Source organism: Schistocerca nitens, chromosome 9 (genome assembly GCF_023898315.1).
Source record: "Schistocerca nitens isolate TAMUIC-IGC-003100 chromosome 9, iqSchNite1.1, whole genome shotgun sequence".
Classification (NCBI taxonomy): Eukaryota; Metazoa; Arthropoda; class Insecta; order Orthoptera; family Acrididae; genus Schistocerca; species Schistocerca nitens.
In genome coordinates, this window is record NC_064622.1 from 341120297 (window position 1) to 341144213 (window position 23917).

General features: G+C 45.0%; 1 protein-coding gene across 1 annotated transcript in view; it reads left to right on the top strand.

The window, feature by feature from the left end:
- LOC126203083 (glucose dehydrogenase [FAD, quinone]-like) overlaps window positions 1-23917 on the top strand; it is a 41555-nt gene extending 17638 nt beyond the window's left edge. The window contains exons 3-9 of the mRNA XM_049937323.1: window positions 2337-2568; window positions 9493-9671; window positions 11688-11942; window positions 18867-19047; window positions 20728-20903; window positions 21094-21365; window positions 22366-23917. Coding sequence (XP_049793280.1) covers window positions 2337-2568; window positions 9493-9671; window positions 11688-11942; window positions 18867-19047; window positions 20728-20903; window positions 21094-21365; window positions 22366-22714 — 1644 coding nt within the window. The 3' untranslated portion in view covers window positions 22715-23917. The remainder of the gene's footprint in view (window positions 1-2336; window positions 2569-9492; window positions 9672-11687; window positions 11943-18866; window positions 19048-20727; window positions 20904-21093; window positions 21366-22365) is intronic.

Genomic DNA, 23917 nt, shown 5'->3' on the forward strand with positions numbered 1-23917 from the left:
GAAAGAGGAGGACCTATTTTCCGCTTGACTGAAACGTCATGTGAAACAAACCGCCATTGACCAAGCAACAGTCTCTCGGCTGCAGCCGCAAGGACTGACACAGAGAGCTGTCAAGGACCAGGATAGGATGAGGATGAGGATGAGGAAGAGGAGAGGGCCGGGGGGGGGGTTGTTGAGAGGGGCGGAGGGCGTGCGTTCCAAATGGATCGACAACGCGAAATGCAGGCGTGCCTGCTTCCGGAGCGGAAGGCGCGGCAAATTCCTCTTTCGCTGCAGCCGCCCCAGACGGCGATGCACCAGCGGTGCGCTGACGCGACGCAACTGGGGTCAAACGCTCTCGCCGTTGCATCACACCTCAACAGCGACCGGCTGGCAGTCCTGAAGGTCGTACGGAAGTCTTTCGTCGCTCGCCAGCTCTGCGGCGCCTGAGCATTACCGTCACATACATGTACATCTACACTCTGCAAAACACTGTGGAGTGCGTGGCACAGGTTTCTTCCCTTTGAACGACTTACCGAGGAATTAGAATTACATATTAATATCTTCAGCTGCTGACGGGCGTTGATATATATCAACGGGGACATGTGAAAATGTGTGCCCCGACCGGGGTTCGAACCTGGGATCTCCTGCTTACATGGCAGACGCTCTATCCATCTGAGCCACTGAGGGCGCAGAGGACAGCGCGACTGCAAGGACTATCTCGCGGCAGACCCACATTCTCACCTTATATGTCCACACACTATATTCGTAGGGTCCCTGCCCAACACATTCATTACTCGTGGAAGACATTCTTACCAAGTCCCGTAAGAGTTCGGGTACATGTCCGAAAGAACATACACCATATCCATATAAGTAACAGAGGATTCCTCCCGTCCTAATAGCGCAAGGAGGACGGGAAGAATGATTGCTCAAATGGTTCAAATGGTTCTGAGCACTATGGGACTTAACATCTGAGGTCATCAGTCACCTAGAACTTAGAACTACTTAAACCTAACTAACCTAAGGACATCGCACACATCCATGCACGAGGCAGGATTCGAACCTGCGACCGTAGCAGTCTCGCGGTTCCGGATTGAAGCGCCTAGAACCGCTCGGCCACCACGGCCAGCAATGATTGCTCAAATTGCCTCTGTAGACGCTGTAATTATTCTAACCATTTCTTCGCGATCCGTAGTACGCGATACGTAGAAGATTGTAGTACGTCCGGGCCGGTCGCTGTGGCCGAGCGATTCTAGGCGCTTCAGTCCGGAACAGCGCTGCTGCTGCGGTCGCAGGTTCGAATCCTGCCTCGGGCATGGATGTGTGTGATGTCCTTAGTTTAGTTAGGTTAAAGTAGTTCTAAGTCTAGGGGACTGATGACCTCAGATGTTAAGTCCCATAGCGCTTAGAGCTATTTCAACCGTTTTGTAGTACGTCGGGACTTCAGAACGTAAGTTACACACGTCGTCCCAGGATAAGACCATTGCGCTACAAGGGTGGCCGTTTATCATCTGCATTTCTTCTTGGTGTAGCAATTTTAGTGGCCATTAGTGTATATTCGCTAGTAAAATTCGTTACAAATAATCCACCTCAATTCACAAAGAACAGTGATGTTCATACGTACAATACTAGCGGGGAGAAATGAGCTTTCCTATCCGTTATTGAAGCTCTCAGTTACTCAAAAAGGAGTACATTATTCAGCAACAAAAATCTTTGATCATTTGCCCAACAACATAAAGTGTCTGGCAGGTAGCAGATCAAGTTTTAAGTCTAGCTTAAAATCGTTTTTTTGGACAACGGTAAAAACGGCAAAAAATGGTAAAAAAATTGCACATCTAAATGTAATTGCATGTGTAGAACTAAAAATTTCAGTAATATTAATATTAGCACTATTCATGTGTGTGTACATATCTTGTAATCTGACTTGTTCCACATCATATCGATAAAATAATCGGAAAAATGATCTACGGATCATGACATAACTAAAACAATAAAGCAGCATCTGTGAGGCAAGTCTTTGTGCCCAGGGTCCCGAACTGAACCAAATGGAACACCTTCAAGAACAGTGACAATGTCGACGTCGCTCCAGCCCCAGTGTCCAACAATACTTCCGTCTCTGGTTTAAGCTTCTGAATAAGATTGGTCTGTCAATCCTCCACAGACATCCAGACACCTCACTGAACGAATCCCAAGCAGAGTTCAAGTAGTCATAAAGGCCAAGGGTGGACAGACCCCACATTAATTTCTGGTAATAGGTCCCTGGATACTTGTGATGAGATAATGTACTGGCTAATGTTGTAGTACCTTGTTGTGTCCATTTGTCTGGAGCGTTTCTTGAGATAGCGACGTGTCCACAGGAGACGGACTTCGTGGTGGTGGGTTCCGGCACTGCGGGCAGCGTGCTGGCGTGCCGCCTCTCGGAGGACGGCCGGCACCGCGTCACGCTGCTGGAGGCGGGACCTCCCGCCCCCGCCGCCGCCGCCGCCCCCAGCCTCTACCACGCCTACGAGGGCACCGTGCTCGACTGGAACTACGAGCTCGAGAAGGACCCTAACAGCTGTCTCGCCAGCACCTGTCGCTGGCCGCGAGGTGAGTCGCATTTATCTTGCCTCAGTCTCTTCTTCACAACCCTTCCTCGTATCTCAGAAACTGACCCTTTCTGGCACTGACTGCCTGATTCTGATCATTTTCGCCTTCAAAAGAGTTAAGTACTTTCACCGTACTCTCCTTCCGAACAGGCCTCGGAAGGCTCAACCGTACCGACCGACCGCCGTGTTATCCTCAGGCGATAGGAATCACTGGATGCTTTCCCATAATCCCAGCTTTTGTCAGTTTTCGTGACCGGAACCGGTACTTCTCGATGAAGCAGCTCCTCAGTTATTCTCACAAGAACCGACTGCACCCCGCTAGCCGACAGCACTCTGCAGACAGGACAGTCACCCATCCAAGTGTTATCCAAGCCCAACAGCGCATAACTTAGGTCATCTGACGGGAACCGACGTTACCAGTGCGGCAAGGCCGTTTGCAGTTTCACCGTGCGCGCAAGAACAAAAATATTGCAGTCACTTCCTTCCTAATAACACTTACTTAATTACTCATTGAAATTGTAATGTTATCATGCCGTGTGAGGGTGTCTACAACTTGTACAGGACACAAGTTGCAGTTATAAGAGTCGAAGAATGTTAAAGGCAGACACAGCGCTTGAGAATGCAAAACCCAGTTTTATTCAATTTGAAGATTGAGCAAGCTGTAGAGGAAACCGAGAAGAAATTTGGAAAAGGAATTAAATGTCAGGGACAAGAAAGTAAAACTTTGAAATTTCCCGATCAAATAGTAATTCTATCTGATTCGAAGATCAGTTAAATGGAATGGCTCACATCTTGAAAAGAAGATGTAACATGAGTATCAACAAGAGTACTGGGCTGCACTCTAATTAAATCAGGTGATATAGTGGGAATCACAATAGGAAAAGCAGTAGCTAAGTGTTGTTGCGTGGGCAGCAAAGTAACTGACGACGGTCAAAGTAGGAAGGATATAAAATTGAGACTGGAAATTGGGAGAAAAACGTCCCTGAAAAGCAGAAATTTGTGAATACAGAATATAAAATTAAGTGTTAGGAGGTCATTTCCAGAGGTACGAGGGTTGTTTTTTAAGTAAGGGCCGTTCGCGTGTATAGTCCCGTAGTTCGCGCGGACGCCGCAACAAGCCACCACGCCACTGCCGGCATCCTTCCCGTTCACACTGATGCAAGTTGCAGCTCTGTAGCTGACGTGTACGCATCGCTGTGCTACTTTATAATGTTTATGATTATTGAATCGCCCGCCGCGTGTGAGATACGGTCAGTGATACGTTTTTTGACCGCGAGAAGCCTACCAGCTGCAGAAATTCATCGTCAGTTAACAGAAGTTTATGGCTTGAATGCAATGAGTGAAGGTAAAGTGCGTCAATGGGTTAGAGAGTTTAAAAATGGCCGTCAAAACGTCCATGACGAAGAACGCTCAGGCCGGCCCTCTGTGATCACTGATGATTTGGTGGCTGCAGTCGAAACAAAGATTCGTGAGGACAAAAGATTCACAATTTCCACTCTTTCTTTGGAATTTCCACAAGTTTCAAGATCGGTTTTGTACAAAATTGTGTCTGAAAACCTAAACTTTAAGAAACTGTGTTTTCGGTGGGGTACCCAGACTCCTCACAGAGGACCACAAAGGGAAGAGATTTGCCACTTCATTGGACTTTTTGATTCGTTACGAGGAAGAAGGGGATGACATGTTGAGTCAAATTGTCACTGGAGATGAAACATGGGTATCCCATATCACTCCCGAAAGCAAGCGACAATCGATGGAATGGCGACACACAACCTCACCCGTCAAGGTGAAAGCCAAACAGACGCTGTCAAAGCGCAAGATTATGGCAACTGTGTTCTGGGACCGGCGCGATGTTTTGCTAGTGGACTTTATGCTACGAGGAACGACAATCAACTCAGATGCCTACTGTGCAACTCTAAAGAAGCTCCGCAGAGCAATTTAAAACAAAAGGCGCGTCATGCTGACAAAAGGAGTTTTGCTCCTGCACGATAACGCTATGCCTCACACCTCTCAAAAACTCGGGATTTGATTGATTCTTTTGGCTGGGAAGTTTTGGACCATGCACCATACAGCCCCGACCTTGCTCCTAGCGATTTTCACCTTTTCCGGTACCTGAAACACCATCTTGGCGGGCTGCGCTTCAATGACGACGATGAAGTGAAAGCGGCCGTGAAGTCTTGGCTGTCGGAGCAGGCGGCCGAATTCTTTGAAGAGGGAATTAAAAACTTAGTTGTACGGTATGACAAGTGCTTAAATAAACAAGGCAACTATGTAGAAAAATAGGTAAAAGTGTGTAGAATCAGAAAAAAAAGTTTTTTTAAAAAAGTATTTGTATCTTTTTTAAAAAAAATAAAAAGGGCCTTACTTAAAAAACAACCCTCGTATTTGTCTGGAGTGTAGCCTTCAGCCGAAGGAGAATATGAACGATAAACAAATCAGTGATGACGAGCATAGAAACTTTTGAAATGTAGTGTTAGGAAAGCTTGTTGAGAATTAGACTGGTAGGTCGAATGATTAATGAGGAGTTAATATATTTAATTAAGGAAGCAACAAAATTTATGGTACAAGATTACTATAGGACACATACTGAGGTGTCAATGTGTGGCTCATGGAGTGGTGATGGAGTGAAGCGTGAGTGGGAAACGCGTCGACGTATGTGGTATCAGCATGATGGTGCACCTGCACATTCCGCAATTAACACTAGGCTGATCCTTGACAGGATGTTCGACGGGCGATTCATAGGACGTGGAGGACGTATAAATTGGCCAGCCCGTTCTCCTGATCTTACACCTCTGGACTTCTTTCTGTGGGGTACGTTAAAGGAGAATGTGTACCGTGATGTGAGAGGATATGAAACAACGTATTGTGGCAGCCTGCGGCGACATTACACCAGATGTACTGCGGCGTGTACGACATTCATTACGCCAGAGATTGCAATTGTGTGCAGCAAATGATGGCCACCACATTGAACATCTATTGGCCTGACATGTCGGGACACACTCTATTCCACTCCGTAATTGAAAACGGAAACTACGTGTGTACGTGTACCTCACCCCTCATGGTAATGTACATGTGCGTCAGTGAAAAAGACCAATAAAAAGGTGTTAGCATGTGGACGTAATGTGCTGTTCCAGTCTCTTCTGTACCTAAGGTCCATCGCCGTTCCCTTTGGATCCCTACGAAATTCGGTGCTCTCCGATACACACGATCGAACAGCGGAGGAGTGGTACTCAAGCGTCAACTTTAGGTTACAATATCTCAGGATGTAATTAACATTTTACAATGCAACAAACGGCACTGATTACGTATTTGTTTATATGGTCAGATGTGCTAACAAAACTAACGGGGTTACATTTAAAAAACGAAGGTTTGTGTTAAAAAACATACTTCCGTGCAATTTTTTATGGTTTGTATTAACCAATTACACTAGCCCCTCTCCTCACGCTCGGTCTGTGGAATCGATTCGTCAGTATTTGATGTGGTTTACGAAATACACTCCTGGAAATTGAAATAAGAACACCGTGAATTCATTGTCCCAGGAAGGGGAAACTTTATTGACACATTCCTGGGGTCAGATACATCACATGATCACACTGACGGAACCACAGGCACATAGACACAGGCAACAGAGCATGCACAATGTCGGCACTAGTACAGTGTATATCCACCTTTCGCAGCAATGCAGGCTGCTATTCTCCCATGGAGACGATCGTAGAGTAGCTGGATGTAGTCCTGTGGAACGGCTTGCCATGCCATTTCCACCTGGCGCCTCAGTTGGACCAGCGTTCGTGCTGGACGTGCAGACCGCGTGAGACGACGCTTCATCCAGTCCCAAACATGTTCAATGGGGGACAGATCCGGAGATCTTGCTGGCCAGGGTAGTTGACTTACACCTTCTAGAGCACGTTGGGTGGCACGGGATACATGCGGACGTGCATTGTCCTGTTGGAACAGCAAGTTCCCTTGCCGGTCTAGGAATGGTAGAACGATGGGTTCGATGACGGTTTGGATGTACCGTGCACTATTCAGTGTCCCGTCGACGATCACCAGTGGTGTACGGCCAGTGTAGGAGATCGCTCCCCACACCATGATGCCGGGTGTTGGCCCTGTGTGCCTCGGTCGTATGCAGTCCTGATTGTGGCGCTCACCTGCACGGCGCCAAACATGCATACGACCATCATTGGCACCAAGGCAGAAGCGACTCTCATCGCTGAAGACGACACGTCTCCATTCGTCCCTCCATTCACGCCTGTCGCGACACCACTGGAGGCGGGCTGCACGATGTTGGGGCGTGAGCGGAAGACGGCCTAACGGTGTGCGGGACCGTAGCCCAGCTTCATGGAGACGGTTGCGAATGGTCCTCGCCGATACCCCAGGAGCAACAGTGTCCCTAATTTGCTGGGAAGTGGCGGTGCGGTCCCCTACGGCACTGCGTACGATCCTACGGTCTTGGCGTGCATCCGTGCGTCGCTGCGGTCCGGTCCCAGGTCGACGGTCACGTGCACCTTCCGCCGACCACTGGCGACAACATCGGTGTACTGTGGAGACCTCACGCCCCACGTGTTGAGCAATTCGGCGGTACGTCCACCCGGCCTCCCGCATGCCCACTATACGCCCTCGCTCAAAGTCCGTCAACTGCACGTACGGTTCACGTCAACGCTGTCACGGCATGCTAGCAGTGTTAAAGACTGCGATGGAGCTCCGTATGCCACGGCAAACTGGCTGACACTGACGGCGGCGGTGCACAAATGCTGCGCAGCTAGCGCCATTCGACGGCCAACACCGCGGTTCCTGGTGTGTCCGCTGTGCCGTGCGTGTGATCATTGCTTGTACAGCCCTCTCGCAGTGTCCGGAGCAAGTATGGTGGGTCAATGTGTTCTTTTTTCCATTTCCAGGAGTGTATATCCAGCGGTAATGTTAGGTGACTCACCCTGTATATAATGGAGGCTCCGCCCACTTCTGACGGAATTATGTCATTACTAACCAATGGGTTATAGGTCGAACAACAATGTAAAATTTCTTAGTTAAAAAAACATTGTCAAGAAAAGCAAATAAACACACACTAAGCTTGTTCGACAGCTATTGTCAATTAAGGAGCATTAAAAATATTTAAACATGTATGATAAATGAACAACGTTTTGACAGTACATGGGTTGCCCTCTCAAGGCCTGTTAGTGAACCATTTGGAACCACTGGTTGCCATGGTGGACGCCGTTCCAAAGATGTGGCAGCAGACTTCTTTCCACTGAAGTTGTTGTAAAGTCGATAGGCAAACTAGTAGTTGCCATGGTGAGGATAAACGCCAAAGATGTGGCAGCTTTATAACTTTATTTATTTTCTTTAATGTATGTAGCCCTCTAATTAAAGCTTTGTGTACGACTTCTAGGTCTGAAGATGCCCACAGTAGTGGTCGAAACCGGCCACCGTAATAAATAAATTGTGATCAAGACTGTTTTTGATAGTAAATACAGTACTAGCCATTGAAATTGCTCCACCACGAAGATGACGTACTACAGACACGAAATTTAACAGACAGGAAGTAGATGCTGTGATATGCAAACGATTAGCTTTTCAGAGCATTCACACAAGGTTGCCGCCGGTGGCGACACCTACAACATGCTGACATAAGGAAAGCTTTCAAACGATTTCTCATACACAAACAGCAGTTGACCGGCGTTGCCTGGTGAAACGTTGTTGTGATGCCTCGTGTAAGGGGGAGAAATGCGTACCATCGCGTTTCCGGCTTTGATAAAGGTCGGATTGTAGCCTATCGCGATTGCGGTTTATCGTATCGCGACATTGCTGCTCGCGTTGGTCGAGATCCAATGACCGTTAGCAGAATACGGAATCGGTGGATTCTGGAGGGTACTATGGAACGCCGTGCTGGATCCCAACGGCCTCGTATCACTAGCAGTCGAAATGACAGGCATCTTATCCGCATGGCTGTAACGGATTGTGCAGCCACGTCTCGATCCCTGAGTCAACAGATGGGGACGTTTGCAAGACAACCATCTGCACTAACAGTTCGACGTCGTTTACAGCAGCATGGACTATCAGCACGGAGACCATGGCTGCGGTTACCCTTGACGCTGCATCACAGACAGGAGCGCCTGCGATGGTGTACTCAACGACGAACCTGGGTGCACGAATGGCAAAACGTCATTTTTTCGGATGAATCCAGGTTCTGTTTACAGCATCATGATGGTGGCATCCGTGTTTGGCGACATCGCGGTGAACGCACATTAGAAGCGTGTATTCGTCATCGCCATACTGGCGTACCACCCGGTGTGATGGTATGGGGTGCCATTGGTTACACATCTCGGTCACCTCTTGTTCGCACTGACGGTACTTTGAACAGTGGACGTTACATTCCAGATGTGTTACGACCCGTGGCTCTACCATTCATTCGATTCCTGCGAAACCCTATTTTTCAGCCGGATAATGCACGACCGCATGTTGCAGTTCCTGTGCGGGCTCTTCTGGATACAAAAAATGTTCGACTGCTGCCCTGGCCAGCACATTCTCACCAATTGAAAACGTCTGGTCAATGGTGGTCGAGCAACTGGCTCGTCACAATACGCCAGTCACTACTCTTGATGAACTGTGGTATCGTGTTGAAGCTGCACGGGCAGCTGTACCGGTACACGCCATCCAAGCTCTGTTTTGCTGAATGCCCAGGTGTATCAAGGCCGTTATTACGGCCAGAGGTGGTTGTTCTGGGTACTGATATCTCAGGATCTATGCACCCAAATTGCGTGAAAATATAATCACATGTCAGTTATAGTATAATATATTTGTCCAATGAATACCCGTTTACCATCTGCATTTCTTCTTGGTGTAGCAATTTTAATGGCCAGTAGTGTATATCTTTGAGTGCCTTGTCACCTTGGGTGTCCAAAGTAATCTCACTGTGGTGTCACACATCCAGGGCGCGTGGTGGGAGGCACGAGCGTGCTGCACGGCATGATGTACATGCGAGGACACCCCTGGGACTACGACCGGTGGGCGCAGTCGGGCTGCCGCAGCTGGTCCTGGAAGGATGTGCTGCCCTACTTCCTGCGCTCCGAGGACAACCTCGACGTCAAGAGGCGCAGTGACTTCGTAGACGTGAGTATCCGTACACGACGCTCCTGCACATGTATTCCCCGAGCCACTGAATAGTGCACGGCAGAGCCTATTTCGTTCAGTGCGCACAAAGTAACTTGGCCCCTACCTGCGCATGCGCCGCGCTAGGGGTGGGGGCAGCAGTAGCGGTGGAAGCTACGCCGTGAACGGACACTACAGAGTAGGAGAGACCGGCTCGACAGCTGAGACCAGTACATTAACGTATATCTCGAGTAGCTTGTCAGCAAGCCACTCTGCAAATGAACGTATTAACGGGTTAAGAATAATTCTAGACCACAGACGTTCAAAGTCAATAATTTTTCACTATAGTACCACAAAAAGGAATAGTTGCATAAAGAATGGCTCAACCAAAAAAGACGACCACATACTACTAGAAGGAAACCGATAAAACAAAAAAGGGATAAAAAATGTAACATAGCAACCGACATTGCTAAACAACACATTGTGTGACATGATGCCCTGAGAAGCTGTTCGCCAAAATTACCTCAAAATAAATCTCCATAGCTGAGGAATCAGCACAAGTGAATGCCATGCGACAGGCCCAGGTTGGATTCCCGGTCGGATCGGAAATTTTCTCCTCTCAGGGAATGGGGTGTTGCGTTGTCCTTATCACCATTTCATCATCGACACACAAGTCGCCAGAGTGACGTCAAATAAGACGACTTGCACTGGACAGCTGAAGTCCGAAAATATGTCGTATGCACATTCCACGGCTTCATTTTTTTTCTCCTTCCTCCACATCTGAAGTAGTGAAGATTTGGGAAGTACTTGTAGCTATGGTTTATTCTCCTTATTCAGCGAGTGGAATAGCTAGTGGTTCCTACAGTCCTCTCAAACACAATTATAATGAGATTTTCACCTCGTTTGCCTCTTATGATAAAAATTTAATGGCACAGCATACAATCACAAAGCACATTGACAGTTCAGTGTTAGGGGTGGTCTCATCAGAATCGACAGCAAACCAATGGCGACTGCCTGATTCCTCCATCATTGGCGTCAGTCCTACTTTCACTTTCACTGACACTCACTCACTGCGTGTGTTGCTTGCACCAAGTTTGTTTTCCGGATTTGCCTGATGTCTGTTAAAGTATTATTGCACAACTCAGGCGAAATTGCCACGCTGTTCAGTCTCCCACAACCAGGAGCATCCATGAAACAGTTTCTAGGGAGGCCAGACCTGAGGGTATAGAGTATTTTTAATGTTTTGGAAGAAAAACTCCGGCCGGTCTGGCCTAGCGGTTCTAGGCGCGTCAGTCTGGAACCGCGTGACCGCTACGGTCGCAGGTTCGAATCCTGCCTCGGGCATGGATGTGTGTGATGTCCTTAGGTTAGTTAGGTTTAAGTAGTTCTAAGTTCTAGGGGACTGATGACCACAGATGTTGAGTCCCATAGTGCTCAGAGCCATTTGAACCATTTTTGGAAGAAAAACGATTTGTATGAGTAAGTAGCCATAAAAACCTCCAGTTCCGGCCCTGTCACAAACCTGCATAATTTTGCTTTCCATGAGAGCTAAGGGGGCGGGGGAAAGGGGAGGAGGGAACCATGGCTGCCCCTTGCCCTAGGGTATGCTTGACTTACAATTCTGGATCCTTAGTAATTACTTTTAATTGGTGTTCTTGTATTGTCTCTGGTCTATGTAGATTGTACAATGAACACTTGAGTGAAATGTGTTCTGCACTGCCAACCATTCTGCAGTCACATACTCCTACCTGTCAGCGTTGGACTAGATAGGTGCTGTGGATAACGGCTGTGCCCAGTCTGCACATAAACCGTGCCCCGTGTAGCTTTATTTAGCCTTTATCAGGTGTTTGGGAAGATTTCGGAGGCTCGCCGACCCCTATCAGATGAGTCCCAGTCGCTTTGCCAGGTATTAACCCGCCGGCGCCTTAGTTGGATTGCATGGCACATCACAACAGTGGTTAACTTATGGTCTTTATGGCTGCCGGTGATAAAGGAACAACGCGCCTTTATTTAGTGTTTGTTGTCTGTTCCCCGCAGCCGTCGCTGCACGGCACGGACGGCCCGATGACGGTGCAGCGCTTCAACTGGCAGCCGCGGCTGGTGGACCAAATGCTGCGCGCCGCGTCGCAGCTGGGCCAGCGCGTCGGCCACGACCCCAACGGCGCCTCCGGCCAGCTGGGCTTCACGCCCGCGCAGGCCACCACCGTGCTCGGCGCCCGCTCCAGCCTGCTGCGACAGTTCTGCGGCGGCTCCGCGCGCCGACCCAACCTCAGCATCGTCACCAGGGCTCAGGTCAGTCGCAGTCTGGCGCGCACGATTAGCACGCGGTCGAAATTCCTATAGGGACGTCCGGTAACACTACCTTGGTTCGCCGCCAGGCCACATGGAGCGCTGCAAGGTCATCAACCCGTCATTTCGGTTTCTACATCTACATCTCCATACATACTCCGCAATCCACCATACGGTGCGTGGCGGAGGGTACCTCGTACCACAACTAGCATCTTCTCTCCCACTCCCAAACAGAACGAGGGAAAAATGACTGCCTGTATGCCTCTGTACGAGCCCTAATCTCTCTTATCTTATCTTTGTGGTCAGTCAGTCTCAAATGCTCGTTCTCTAAATTTCCTCAGTAGCGATTCACGAAAAGAACGCCCCCTTTCCTCCAGAAACTCCCACCCGAGTTCCTGAAGCATTTCCGTAACACTCGCGTGGTGATCAAACCTACCAGTAACAAATCTAGCAGCCCGCCTCTGAATTGCTTCTATGTCCTCCCTCAATCCGACCTGATAGAGATCCCAAACGCTCGAGCAGTACTCAAGAATAGGTCGTATTAGTGTTTTATAAGCGGTCTCCTTTACAGATGAACTACATCTTCCCAAAATTCTATCAACGAACCGAAGACGATTATCCGCCTTCCCCACAACTGCCATTACATGCTTGTCCCACCTCATATCGCTCTGCAACGTTACGCCCAAATATTTAATCGACGTGACTGTGTCAAGCGCTACACTACTAATGGAGTATTCAAACATTACGGGATTCTTTTTCCTATTCATCTGCATTAATTTACATTTGTCTACATTTAGAGTTAGCTGCCATTCTTTACACCAATCACAAATCCTGTCCAAGTCATCTTGCAGTCACTCAATGACGACACCTTCCCGAACACCACAGCATCATTAGCAAACAGCCGCACATTGCTATCCACCGTATCCAAAAGATCATTTATGTAGATAGACCTACCACACTTCCCTGGGGCACTCCAGATGATACCCTCACCTCCGATGAACACTCACCATCGAGGACAACGTACTGGATTCTATTACTTAAGAAGTCTTCGAGCCACACACATATTTGGGAACCAATCCCATATGCTCGTACCTTAGTTAGGAGTCTGCAGTGGGGCACCGAGTCAAACGCTTTCCGGAAGTCAAGGACTATGGCATCCGTCTCATACCCTTCATCTGCAGTTTGCAAGATATCATGTGAAAAAAGGGCGAGTTGCCTTTCGCAGGAGCGATGCTTTCTAAAGCCGTGCTGATGCATGGACAGCAACTTCTCTGTCTCAAGGAAATTCATTATATTCGAACTGAGAATATGTTCGAGAATCCTGAAACAAACCGATGCTAAGAATATTGGTCTATAATTTTGAGGATCCGTCCCCTCTTATATACAGGTGTCACCTGCGCTTTTTTCCAGTCGCTCGGGACTTTAGGTTGGGCAAGAGATTCGCGATGAATGCAAGCTAAGTAAGGAGCCAATGCCCTGTAAAACCGAATTGGAATCCCATCAGGACCTGGCAATTTATTTATTTTCAACCCACTCAGCTGCTTCACAATCCCAGGGATGTCTATCACTATGTCCTCCATACGGGAATCTGTACGAGACTCAAACGACGGTATGTTTGTACGATCCTCCTGCGTGAAAGATTTCTCAAATGCTAAATTTAAAATTTCAGCTTTCGTTTGCTGTCTTCCGTTGCCAGGCCAGACTGATCAGTGAGTGACTGGATGGAAGCCTTCGACCCGCTTACCGATTTTACGTAAGACCAGAATTTCCTTGACGATTAAAGTATTCCATATTTGTTTTGGTTTCCTCCAAAACAAAGCAAGAGTGGCGATCTTTTACAGAGGCTCGAAATTTAGCGCGGACTTCAATGCGAGATGCTTATAATAGTTTCCACAACGAAACTTTGTCTCGAAATCTGGCAGAATATCCAAAGAGATTCTGGTCGTAAGTGAAGTATGCTAGCGGCAAAACACAATCAATGCCTTCTCTGAGCGATAGCAGTGGACATACTATCGAAAACAGGGCTGCCAAAGAAGAGTCACTAAACACAGCCTTCCGAAATGCCTTCCCAAAATAAGACGAAGTAAATATTCCAGACTTCGAATCGAGAACAGCTGCCAACATGAGTAACGTAGAAGTAAATATCCTTGGAGTAGTAAAGCAACTTAAATCATTTAATAAAAGCAAGTCTTCCGGTCCAGACTATATACCAATTAGATTCCTTTCAGAGTATGCTGATGCATTAGTTCAATACTTAACAATCATATACAACGGTTCGCTCGACGAAAGATCGGTGCCCAAAGACTGGAAAGTTGCACAGGTTACACCAGTATTCAAGAAAGGTAGTAGGAGTAACCCACTGAACTACAGGCCCATATCATTAACGTCGATACGCAGCAGGATTTTGGAACATATATTGTGTTCAAACATTATGAATTACCTCGAAGAAAACTGTCAATTGGCACACAATCAACACGCATTTAGAAAACATCGTTCTTGTGAAACAACAAGCTCTTTATTCGTATGAAGTCTTGAGCGCTATTGACAATGGATTTCAAATTCCGGATTTCCGTAAGGCTTTTGACACTGTACCATACAAGCTGCCTGTAGTGAAATTGCGTGCTTATGGAATAGCGTCTCAGTTACGTGACTGGATTTGTGATTTCCTGTCAGAGAGATCACAGTTCGTAGTAATTGACGGAAAATCATCGAGTAAAACAGAAGTGACTTCTGGCGTTCCCCAAGGTAGTGTTATAGGCCCTTTGCTATTACTTATCTATATAAACGATTTGGGAGACAATCTGGCCAGCCGTCTTATGTTTGGAGTTGAAGCTGTCGTTTGTCGACTAGTAGTCATCAGAAGATCAAAACAAATTGCAAAACGATTTAGAAACGATATCTGTAAGGTAAGAAAATTTGCAATTAACCCTAAACAACGAAAAATTTGGGGTCATCCACATGAGTGCTAAAAGGAATCCGGTAAACTTCAATTACACGATAAATCAGTCAAATCTAAAGGCCGTAAATTCCACTTAATACCTAGGAATTACAATTACAAACAACTTAAATTGGAAGGAATACATAGAAAATATTGTGAGGAAGGCTAACCAAAGATTGCGTTTTATTGGCAGGACTCTTAGAAAATCTAACAGATCTACTAAGCAGACTGCCAGCACTACGCTTGTCTATCCTCTTCTAGAATATTGGTGCGTAATGTGGAATCCTTACCAGATAGGATTGACAGATTATATTGAAAAAGTTCAAAGAAGGGCAGCACGTTTTGTATTATCGCGAAATCGCGGAAAGAGTGTCACTGAAATGATACAGGATTTGGGATGGACATCGTTAAAACAAATGCGTTTTTCATTGCGGAGAAATCTTCTCACCAAATTCCAATCACCAACTTTCCCCTCCGAATGCGAAAATATTTTGATGACACCGACCTACATAGGGAGAAACGATCACCATGAAAAAATAAGGGAAATCAGAGCCTGCGCGGAAAGATATAGGTGTTCGACCTTTCCACGCGCTGTATGAGATTGGAATAAAAGAAAATTGCGAAGGTGGTTCGACGAACCCTCTGCCAGGCACTTAAGCAGAGTATCCACGTAAATGTTGCTGATTACGAGTTTATGTGCATACTGCACTCTGAATTGCATTGTGAATATGTTGCTCGTATTCAGCTTGACTTTTCCAAGCATCCGTAACATTGGATGAAGTAAATTATTCCATATTTGTTTTGTTTCATATAAAACAGAAGCTGGTTTCATCGCATAGTGTTTTGTGAACATTCGTTCCTGCCTGCGAACCAATGTGCAAACTGTTCGATTTAAATGTATTGTAAGCATATTGCTCGTATTCTACTTTATTTCCGTTCACATACATTTTTCGTACTTTCTCGCATTTCTACATCTACATCTACATTTATACTCCGCAAGCCACCCAACGGTGTGTGGCGGAGGGCACTTTACGTGCCACTGTCATTACCTCCCTTTCCTGTTCCAGTCGCGTATGGTTCGCGGGAAGAACGACTGTCTGAAAGCCTCCGTGCGCGCTCTAATCTCTCTAATTTTAGATTCGTGATCTCCTCGGGAGGTATAAGTAGGGGGAAGCAATATATTCGATACCTCATCCAGAAACGCACCCTCTCGAAACCTGGACAGCAAGCTACACCGCGATGCAGAGCGCCTCTCTTGCAGAGTCTGCCACTTGAGTTTATTAAACATCTCCGTAACGCTATCGCGGTTACCAAATAACCCTGTGACGAAACGCGCCGCTCTTCTTTGGATCTTCTCTATCTCCTCCGTCAACCCGATCTGGTACGGATCCCACACTGATGAGCAATACTCAAGTATAGGTCGAACGAGTGTTTTGTAAGCCATCTCCTTTGTTGATGGACTACATTTTCTAAGCACTCTCCCAATGAATCTCAACCTGGTGCCCGCCTTACCAACAATTAATTTTATATGATCATTCCACTTCAAATCGTTCCGCACGCATACTCCCAGATATTTTACAGAGGTAACTGCTACCAGTGTTTGTTCGGCTATCATATAATCATACAATAAAGGATCCTTCTTTCTATGTATTCGCAATACATTACATTTGTCTATGTTAAGGGACAGTTGCCACTCCCTGCACCAAGTGCCTATCCGCTGCAGATCTTCCTGCATTTAAGGGAGAACTCGACGTTGGCAGCTTTTGGCAGAAATTATACTGAACGTACATCTAGTCATGGAATGAGTGTGTAACTTGTGTTTCCTTGGCGTTATTTCTTGCCGGCCGGGGTGGCCGAGCGGTTCTAGGCACTACAGTCTGGAACCGCGCTACCATTACGGTCGCAGGTTCTAATCCTGCCTCGGGCATGGATATGTGTGCGATGCCCTTAGGTTAGTTAGGTTTAAGTAGTTCTAAGATCTAGGAGACCGATGAACATAGATGTTAAGTCGCATAGTGCTCAGAGCCATTTTGTTATTTCTTGCCACTGAGTGTCATGCAGTTCATAGTGGTTTACAGAGTATGGATGTTGTGACTAGAACATTCGTCCTCGCAAATTCTAAAAATTGAACAATAGTTACGCAAACACGGATATTTCTAGTATACATGAGTACACAGAACGTCGTGCGACAAAACCATCTTTTGTTGTACGTGAAGCAAAAGTAAATATGGAATTATTTACCTCACCCAGTATTACGGATGCGAGCGTAAATTAAACACAACCACAGTGCAATTGAAAGAGTGAGATAGACATAAAAAGTCGTAATCAGGTACACAATGCGATGAAACCAGCTTCTGTGTCGTGTCAGATGATTATCAGGTTTTTACAAGTGCTAAAGCGCAATTATGTCCACCAGCAAATGGCCACATGGTCGAAATTGCATTATTGGGTTTTACAGATAAGTAATTTTACAGTCAAAGGCTGGCCACCATATCAGTTACAAAATTTTGCATGGCTTTACCACCGACTGAAACTGCAGTTCACAGTGGTCGTGTGTGTGTGTGTGTGTGTGTGTGTGTGTGTGGCCGAAAGCTTAAATGTATAGCAGTCTTTTCGTTTGCCTTTCTGCGGCTCAGCGTCTCCTCTATGTGGTAAAAATCAATTTTTTTCATAATACTGTAAATATTATCATCTAATACTCGTATTTCGTAAAGCGAGAATGCGGATATTTGCGTACATTTTCCCGTAATCGAAGTTCCCTGCCAAGCCATTAGGAGCACTTCTACCGTTCTGTATCCCCGTTCTAATATGGGCCTTGCACATACATTTTGGTGTTCTGTGAGGCACAGGCGGTCAACTGCGGCAGCTCCAATGCTGCACGTCCACACTCTTGGATAAGAACTACAGAGTGTGTGAAAGAAAGTTCACTGTTTCGATTGTTGACCAAACGCAGCCAACCGGAAATTTTACACCGGAGGGAATGGAAGCGAACGAGCATTCACAGACAAATTCGCTAGCGGCCAGTGTTTACTCCCACTCGATTGTACCTACGAACAAGCGTTTCCACTTGAGAAAATACGAGAGAACGTGCTTGACCTAGGAATGTTGTTATTGTTCTTTTGCACTAATAACCAGTAGACAGGGTCGACACTGAATACAACTTGACTAGTTATAGCGCAATGCAATGCTGTGGTATTCAGACACGACTGGTTTTGCTTGGCGAGCACACTGATTTTCGCAAAATAAACAAAACTGTGTGGTAAAAGAAGAATGTAGGCCAATTTATAGGTATCTGAATTTGTACGCAAGTGTGAAGCGCTCGAAGTCAGTGCACGTAACACTTCCCTGGCATTGTACTAGAACCTTGCACATATCTCGGCTGGCGGTTTCGCTGGTTTCTCAGTTCAGTTGAGGGAGAAATTTAAAAGCTGAACACTAAACGACCGACGTCCAATGTAACATGAAGCAACCGGCGATATTTGTGGCATTTGATGACTGCCGTATCTCAGATTATCCCAATGTCTGCAGTTACAGCGAGCGAGGTGGCGCAGTGGTTAGCACACTGGACTCGCATTCGGGTGGACGACGGTTCAATCCCGTGTCCGACCGTCCTGATTTAGGGTTTCCGTGATTTCCCTAAATCGCTCCAGGCAAATGCCGGGATGGTTCCTTTGAAAGGGGACGGCCGACTTCCTTCCCCATCCTTCCCTAATCCGATGAGACCGATGACCTCGCTGTTTGGTCTCTTCCCCCAAACCAACCCAACCCTCAGCAGTTACATACGCCAAGCACACAAAGCTACTTTCAAAATGGTTGATTGCTGTATTTATTCAAGTAAATCATTACTTGTCTCTTATGTGATGTTTCAATGCCTCCAATCCAAATTCTGATTAAAAATACGTCAATACTCTGTGTGTCATGATGTTGACATTACTGAAAGAGAAGGACAAAAGTGAGCAGCCAGAGTGGGATGTTTTTGTCTGTTATAGGTGACCCGTGTACTGGTAGACCCACAGTCAAAGCGGGCCACAGGCGTGGAGTATATGCGAAAGGGCAAGACACGACGACTCATGGCCGCCAAAGAGGTCATCCTCAGCGCTGGAACTGTCGCATCGCCGCAGATCCTCCTCCTGTCTGGAATCGGTCCTAAGGAGCATTTGCAGAAAGTCGGTATGTCAACAAGATGTGGTACAAAAACACAGCTAACAGTGACCTAACTCTGCAGTGAAACTTATGGTCATGAGTGACTTCGTCCTGGAATCGGCCGTGCTTTCCATTTGCTAGGCGTGACACTCAGTATCCCTGTAACCCTTGTTGGATTCAAAAAAGTACATTAGAGTGACAGTGCTTGATCCAGAGGTAGTGGTTTCGGATGCTGGTAGTAAAAAAATTTTCGTCCCCACTATTTGGCAAGCTAGGAAAGGAGAAGAGAGTTTATCCCATTTCTTATCACCAGTCTCTGTGATAAAATTTTGGATTAAATTACAAATGTCCCCACGGGAATCTGAAGTTTCGTGGTAGTCTGTCCACTGAGTTCATCTATTAAGTCGTTATTCAGCAACGAGCTACATTCACTGTTTATTAGTCTCACCTTTCTCTCTCATCATCAACAACACAAGCACAATACCGTTACATTAAATGAAAGGATGGGAAGTTTCAATAGCGTTTATTGCAGATTTTGAAAAGCAATCATAAACTCCCATAGGTAATTACATCTAACATCAACCGCATTGAAAATGGTAGCTGCTGATCCTTAATGAACTGTAGTATTCAGTGTGTCACGGACGACATGTATGGGAAGTCCCCTGATGTATTGTACTGCATTTTGTACTGCATATTAGAGTATTTACTTATAAAAACTAGGTATCCAGAGAATTGGTATTTGCGCCATTATGTGTTATGCAGAGATCTAAGTGTTTCTATGTCTTCCTTGACATCTTACGTAACATCTCAGGACTTATGACTTAGTTTCACAAGTCCTCTTCAACTACATTGTGCAATTATTCATTAGTCTTGTACTGACACTGATTATTCCCCATAATAATCTGTCTGGTGTGGTAAGGTCTAGGCTTCATGCTGTACCTTTCAGTGAGACTGGAGGTGTTGCTAAAGCATGCCCAATGCAGTAGCCGCATCTTTGTTCGTTGAGGAACTGTCACATCTTAATAGTAAAGTGCACTGGAGTTCAGTTCCGCTGTAACCATACATTATCTAAATTGTGGTTTATTAGTCATGTAATGTACATAATCTAAATCATTTGATTCAGTTACAGGACACACAACAATAGTGTAGTAAAAAATCACCATAAACATACAACTGGCCCTAATAATAAAACAATTATGTGCATGTCTATGTATATAATTTGAAAAATCAAACACTGAGTAACTCCTTCTCAAACTGTCATTTATATGTTAGCATTAATCATAAATTGTTCTTAGTATACTTCAAAATAGAAGCCTGTACTGAATGCTTCTGCCTCAAGATTTCCTTCATGACATTTACAGACTGAAATGTCTGAATGGAAATCCTGAGGTTTTCCAGGTGTGATTACTAAAATTTTCCTTGTACTATTTAGACTTATTGTCTTAGGTCAAGGCTTTTTAAATGAGAACAAATTCATGTAGAACCAAAAGAATCAGGTCTGAAATGTTGTCCACAGTCTATTCTGCTTCAATTACATTGTCCTCAGGAGACAGATAAATAAACCTTATAACATGCTGTGGCTGTTGTGTATCTTTACATGATTTAATAGCTTGGCTTGAGTCAGCCCAGTCACATGCAAATTTCACAGAAAATTCAGCACTGTTGTTCAAGGAATGGAGTTACTAAATATCTAACTCATTTCTTTAGGGATACCCGTCATCCATCACTTGCCTGGTGTTGGAAGACGGCTCCAGAATCATGTTTCATACAAGATGAGGGTCCAGCTGAACAACTGGAAGCAGGAAGCACTGCTGAACAATGGAACACTTCATGAATATGTGAAGAAGAGAGTAGGACCAATAACCTCCACAGGAATGTCACAGGTTTGTTGCTTTCTTTGAAGTAGTATACTAACAAATTATCTCTAATCCTTCTGATACAAACAACATGAAGAATGATGAGTTTATGAGCAGAGTGAGAATGGATTGGTACAGAAAAGATTAATTTCCAAATGGTAAGACTTTTAGTCACAAGCTTCTTGTGTGTATGACTGAATGGATGGTTTGCTTGCAGCTGACAGGCTTCATCCGAACCAAGTACGCACCTCAGATGCCCGCGAATCTGCCAGATGTGCAGATATTCTTCGCTGGTGAGCAGGCTAATGGTTCTTCTGTAGTGAGCAGCTCCTCACCTCCAGCATACATAGACATTGTGCCCACACTGCTTCGACCAGAGAGTCGTGGTTACTTAGAGCTACGCAGCAAGGACCCGTTCCAGCCACCACGCATATTTGCCCAGTACTTCAGAGATACATTTGATGTCAAGGTGCTGATTGAGGGCATCAGGTATGTACCTGAAACATTTATCATGTTTGTTTATATAGTTTTGTGTTAAATACCATGTAATCTGTTACTCTGCAACAGATGTTATAAAATGCATGGAGAAGGACTTGCTGCAGGGTTGGACAAAACAATATTAACACCTACCCAGTATGGTACATGGTCCCCTTCATCATCCAGAATTTCCTTGGAGATCAAATCGTATGAACCCAGTCTAAGACGTCAATGTGAGAGGGTGCTAACTGTTGCATAATTGTTCTCCCCATATAGATAAAGGCTGCTCAATAATATTAAAATATGGTGTTTTTTAAGGACAGAGATGATGTATTACTTTATCCTTATATTCAGCTATTTTCAGTGGTGAAAATAGGTCATTGTATGTTGTAAGATTTAGTGTCACACCATTCTCATGGGAAGAACATGATAACCTACAAATGTTTCATCGACTTTGCAGTTTAACTTACTGGTAACCCGAAACACCTCCAAAGATGACAACAAAGGACAGTGTCTTTGCATTACAGAAAAAAAAAATGTGAAACTGCATGTTCGAATCAGTCTGTTCACATTATTTTGTCTAATTTCTGCCAGACGATGCAGAACAACTTCAGTTTGACTTTGAACCACATTGGTGATAATATCACCCATAAGCAACAGTTTTGCTTCCCTTTGTTCTATTTTAACCATGTGTCTGTAGCATCTGCTTAACAGATATCTTGTGTAACAAGGAATCTCCATATTTTTTTTCTTCTCTTTTTCATTCATAGGTTCTTATCCTTCTGTCATTCAATCCTCAGGGTGTTTTGAGACCACCATATTTTTTTTATTCTGTACTTACTTTTCCCCCAAATCATATTAGTGACAAATTAGCACATCATTAGTGCACGGCAACCTAAAAAAGAAAGTGGTTGCCTTTAAGTGTTAATTTATTTTTTGTGTGCTGTTCTGATAATTCATGCTATTTTCATAACTAATATTGTAAATTCAATGGGACTCCGTTTTCTTGCAGATTTGTGCTTGAATTCGTCAGAACACCAGCCATGAGAGAGCTGGGTGCCAATCTTACACCTGAACTGACCCAGGGCTGTGAAAGATATGTGGCAGGATCAGATGACTTTTGGGCTTGTGCTGTAAAACGCTACACAGGCCCTGAGAATCACCAGGTGGGAACGTGCCAAATGGGTGACCCGTACAATCCTAACACTGTCGTTGATCCCCAACTCAGGGTAGTAGGAATAAAAGACCTGCGTGTTGTAGATGCCTCTATAATGCCACATGTTCCCTCAGGCAACATTAATGCACCTATTGTCATGGTTGCTGAGAAAGGCGCACAAATGATCAGAGATGATTGGCACTGACGTCACATCTTCGTGAACACAAATGCAACACCAGTGAAATAATGCAGCTACGTGTATTAACAAGAGGCTTATGTTAGTCAATATTATTGATCTATTTCTGAGATTCGTGATGTATGTATGTGTGTGTGTGTGTGTGTGTGTGAGTGTGCGCAGCCCGTGGTGTAGTATAATTGTGGTTTCACACTTATTTTTAATTTTGAAGTCTTCTTGTATTTATTCAGATATTTTCAGTGTTGAAGGGGTTTACTTAAGTTTAATCAGTTTCTCTCAAGCAATTTCAACATCTCTACTTTTCCTTTGGCAAAAACTTTTACTTCTGGTACTGTGTACAACTGAATTTTTTTTTAGTTGTTAACATGCTCCTAGAACATTTCTCTTCTACCCACATTCTGTTCTTATCTTACGATGTTACTACATTTTTCTTTGAACATTAGGTCTCAGAAAATTAATAAACTCTATGAAGGATCTGTCTGTCCCTTCTCAGAAAATGATTACTATGAATGCCACATAAATGGACAATGAAAGTTTTCATTTTCCATAGTTTCCCCTTCAGTTTAATTCATTTATACTGAAACAAGAGTATTTAATAATACCTTTATGTATAATTTGCCTTGTTATGGGCACACCTACAACATTCAGGCTGTGAGTCTATTTCTACCTCTTGCACATTTTCTGAAATTCTGCATTACAGATGCAGTGAAATTTAGGAAGCACTGAGGTGACACTACACAAACCAGGACATTCTACATCTAGATGCTGTCTGTTGGTACCTCGTAACATTCAAGTTGTTTTGGTGTGTAGTTTCAGTATTATAATACCCCAGTATTGTCAAGTCAATAATTGCCATACTATTGTGATCTCAAGAGTCTTTTTGAAGGCAGTAATAAAGCATGAATGCTATTTTGTATTGGACGATTTAATATAACAGGAGTAATCTGAGTAAATTCGGATTATATACTGAAAACTGAATGAGAACAATTGATTGGGATGAGTAATTCTGAAATTGTATGTAAACGGTCTACCTGTAAATCACAATCCCAGTGACACAATTAATTTAAGATCACCTGATTAGCCTTCACCAAATGTGAGGAGTTATTGCTCCAGAGTTACAGATTTGTTTATTTAGTCAGTAGTCATATTGACTTCCTCTGCAGTGTAACCAAAGATATCAATATAATTATAAATAAATTATGCTCCAAATTA